The 4,243-nt window shown below is 34.1% G+C and overlaps 1 protein-coding gene across 1 annotated transcript in view; it reads right to left on the reverse strand.

Annotated features, from left to right (window-relative positions):
• lars1 (leucyl-tRNA synthetase 1) overlaps window positions 1–4,243 on the reverse strand; it is a 55,227-nt gene that overhangs the window by 49,865 nt on the left and 1,119 nt on the right. Inside the window, 6 exon segments of the mRNA XM_016480424.1 lie at window positions 1,521–1,633; window positions 1,755–1,916; window positions 2,065–2,202; window positions 2,290–2,370; window positions 2,457–2,544; window positions 2,625–2,746. Of these exon segments, the coding sequence (XP_016335910.1) occupies window positions 1,521–1,633; window positions 1,755–1,916; window positions 2,065–2,202; window positions 2,290–2,370; window positions 2,457–2,544; window positions 2,625–2,746 (704 nt within the window).

Consider the following 4,243-nt stretch of genomic DNA (forward strand, 5'->3'; position numbering starts at 1 on the left):
GAAAATAAAAGCTGAAACGTTTTCACGGAACCTTGCAAAAGCAGCGCGTTACAATGGTGAGGGAAAAGCTCCGTATATTGCGTGTAATCACATCCATACAGTTTATAATCACAACAACAACAACGTTTGTCAGGCATCTACATGGAGATTACAAAGATTAAACAAGTGTTTTTTTTTTACTCTAAAACATGAAATGTGGCGTCTGCTTTTGCCAAAAAACGACTGTTGGGAGTTATCTGCTTTTGCTATAAAACAAACTTTTAATATGTAAAAAAAAAAAACATACTTTCAATGCACTTTAACCTTGTAAATTACCTGTATTTGTTTAAGTTATGATTACTTAATCAAAACAACCCAGCTGCAGTTTGATTGATATTACTTGGAATGCGCAATAAAAAAACGAGTTATCGGTTTTTGCAAATGAACTCTTCATATATATATTTATATATAAATACATATTTCTTAGTTCCATATTCATCTACATCACACTTTAGCAATTGATGAACCTGTGATATCTTCTTCAGGGCGAAAAAGGAAAATAAAAGCTGAAACGTTTTCACGGAACCTTGCAAAAGCAGCGCGTTACAATGGTGAGGGAAAAGCTCCGTATATTGCGTGTAATCACATCCATACAGTTTATAATCACAACAACAACAACGTTTGTCAGGCATCTACATGGAGATTACAAAGATTAAACAAGTGTTTTTTTTTTACTCTAAAACATGAAATGTGGCGTCTGCTTTTGCCAAAAAACGACTGTTGGGAGTTATCTGCTTTTGCTATAAAACAAACTTTTAATATGTAAAAAAAAAAAACATACTTTCAATGCACTTTAACCTTGTAAATTACCTGTATTTGTTTAAGTTATGATTACTTAATCAAAACAACCCAGCTGCAGTTTGATTGATATTACTTGGAATGCGCAATAAAAAAAACGTGATTTCTGGAAAAAAAAAAAAATATTAGTTATCGGTTATTGCAAATTAACTCTTCATATACAACATGCTTATATTTTAGGTTAGTATACAGTATATTTTATCTGTCTATTTAGTTTATTTTGCACAACAACTCTATTCATTGTATTTTTTAAGGACAAAGAGGGGTTTGAAAGGTTGAGGCTGTTCTACACACATGCGTTAAACTGCCCAACTAACAGAAAATGTTCACCTAACATTAGTTAACTTGTTTGTTATTTTTTTGGGAACCAAACAATACTGTTCTAGGAACATTCTTTTTTTTTTTTTTTTTACAAACATAAAATAGCTTAAAATCCCATAATGTTGCAGAAAGGGGTTTTAAGACAACCTAAAAAAATAACTTTTACAGAATGTTTCATAATAAGTACTTTAAGGTTTTACTTTTGCAATAGCTTACATAGAAAGGTTATGTTAGGTGTCATTTTTGATTATAATGTGTACTGTGTACAGACTTTGCTTTTCTCTGCCGAGGTTTTACATTTCTGCAAAGATTAGTAAACTTCAGTGTCGTAATCACGGTTTATTTCAATTTTGTTACCATACCTTTTCCCGAACTTGATCTTTTATCTCTCTTTCAGAGTTATGAACTGCCACCTCACGAAAGAGTCGTAGAAAGGGTTTACATCAGTCGTGATGAAGGAACGACGCCAGTCAGCCTACAATATCAATGAGGAAAAACTTCATTTACAGACACAAATGTCAAAAATCATGTTGCTTTAAATGGCAAAATTCAACGCAATGGGCAGAATTACAAATATTCAGATGAACTTGTACTACCTTTAAACCCATTTTCTTCAGGTCTTCTACAGCAAGAGGAGGGAAATATTCCAGCCAATGTTCAGCTTCAGCAAACTTCACAATTTCATCGTCCCGCAGCCCCAGAGATTTCATGATGTCCCACTGGAACTTGGAGCTTCCAGACTTTGCTACAGCTTTGCTCTGCCAATGACATCACATTCAAAAAAGTCAACTTTACCAGCTTTAATTAATTATATGTTAATATGAAGTTCACAGCTCATGGATCAACTCTTGTGAGGATTCAAACCTACAACATTTAGGTTATAATTTCCTCATAGCACACATTTACCTTCTTGCCCTTTGTCTTGTCCATGATGATGACCTCATCAGTGATCTTCTTCTGCTCTTCCTCCTCATCGTCTTCCTCAGGGAATTGGGGCGGGTTTCCATACAGCTCCATTTCTCTCTTCAGCTTGTCTGCACATGCCTGTTACACACAGACGTAAAGCATTCATGTTGATTATAAATGTGTACAGATCTGAGGTGCGGGCCTTTGGGAGTTTAATCTACTCACTTTGATGGGCATCCCAGTGCAGTGAAGTCCAAATGGGAAAAGACAATGCTTTCCTTTCAGCCGCTGGTAAGCCATTGCAAACTACAGGGCATTGGAAATTATAATTGAATTCTAAATGCTATGGCATGTTGTCTTTGACATCTTCTTTAATTGGATTTCAGACTCACCTCACACTTCGACAGGCAGAACGTATGTCCAAGGTGAAGTCTCCCATTCATATACGGATAAGGAAACGTAACAAAGTACTTGTTCTTATTGGGCAAACAGACAAGAATACATAATTAGTCATGAATATAATCTGTACAACTTCAGAAAATATATAAAAACAGGCTCACTTTGTATTTTCCTCAATGGTGGTTGGAGCATCAATCTCAAAAATCTTTTCCTGCTCCCATTTCTGTTGAACCTCCTCCTCGATCTTCCTCAAGAAGTCAAGTTTTGCTGTCCCTTTGCGTTCCTGGAACGACACACAACGTCAGATGAAAATGAAGATTTCACATACATAAACCTCTAAGTCCATCCGAGATTTTTTTCTTTTACATTGGCATTTTTATCAGGCTCCTATGTTTATGTTAAGCAATTTCAATTCAATGGCAATAAAAATATTATTAGTAAGTTATCGAATGCCTTATTTTCAAAAATGTACAATGTCATTTCATAGGTGCCTGATAAAAATGCTAATTTCAAAGAAAAATATCAGATGAACTTAGAGGTTTTTGCATATACAAATATTAAGATCAGTTGTGATCAGTTCATTAAACTTGCATATGAAAAATATTTAAATACAAAAATAAATGTATTATATATATATATATATATATTTTTTTTTAATAGTCATATACATATATACAGTTGAGTTCAAAATTTTACATACAATTTGCAGTATCTGCAAAATGTTAATTATTTTACCAAAATAAGAGGGATCATACAAAATGCATGTTAATTAAATAAGATATTCCACATAACGATGTTTAAATATAGTCCACAAGAAAAATGAATAGTTGAATTTATAAAAATGACCCCGTTCAAAAGTTTACATATGCTTGATTCTTAATACTGCGTTGTTACCTGGATGATCCACAGCTGTTTTTTGTTTTGTTTTTTGTGATAGTCGTTCATGAGTCCCTTGTTTGTCTTGAACAGTTAAACTGCACGTTGTTCTTCAATCATTCAAGTCCCACAAATTCTTTGGCAAGTTTCTTACGAGTCTCTCAGTGTGAAAAGATGGATCTCAAAATCATTACAGTCATTGTTGGAAGGGGTTCAAATACGCAAAAGATGCTGGAAAACCAAAACATTTGTGGGACCTGAAGGATTTTTCTGAAGAACAGCAGGCGATTTTAATGTTCAAGACAAACAAGGGACTCATGAACAACTATCACTAAACAAAAAAAAACAAAAAACAGCTGTGGGTCATTCAGGTAAGAACACAGTATTAAGAATCAAGTGTATGTAAACTTTTGAACGGGGTCATTTTTATAAATTCAACTATTATTTTCTCTCAGAACAAACAAGGGACTCATGAAAAAAAAAAAAAAACAGCTGTGGATCATCCAGGTAACAACACAGTATTAAGAATCGAGCATATGTAAAGAATAGACCATATGTTTTTATATATTCATCTATTCTTGTGGACTATATGTAAACAAAAGATATGTGAAATATCTTATTCAGGTCAGCACTAACTAAAAAAATAACAACATGCATTTTGTCTGATCCCTCTTATTTTGGTAAAATAATTAACTTTTTGCAGATACTGCAAAGCGTATGTAAAATTTTGACCGCAGTGTGCATTTATTTATTTATATATATATATATAGCCCACATCTGGCCCATGTGAAATCCATGCGGGCCAGGTGTGGGCCGGATCTGGGCCGAAACGGTCTGCTGTCTGGGTTCCCTTCAGTAAGGAGGTCTCTTGTTCAGGCAGCAGCATTCAAGCGTTGTCTTATTC

The sequence above is a fragment of the Sinocyclocheilus anshuiensis genome, unplaced genomic scaffold, assembly GCF_001515605.1.
Source record: "Sinocyclocheilus anshuiensis isolate Anshui unplaced genomic scaffold, SAMN03320099.WGS_v1.1 scaffold289, whole genome shotgun sequence".
Taxonomy (NCBI): domain Eukaryota; kingdom Metazoa; phylum Chordata; class Actinopteri; order Cypriniformes; family Cyprinidae; genus Sinocyclocheilus; species Sinocyclocheilus anshuiensis.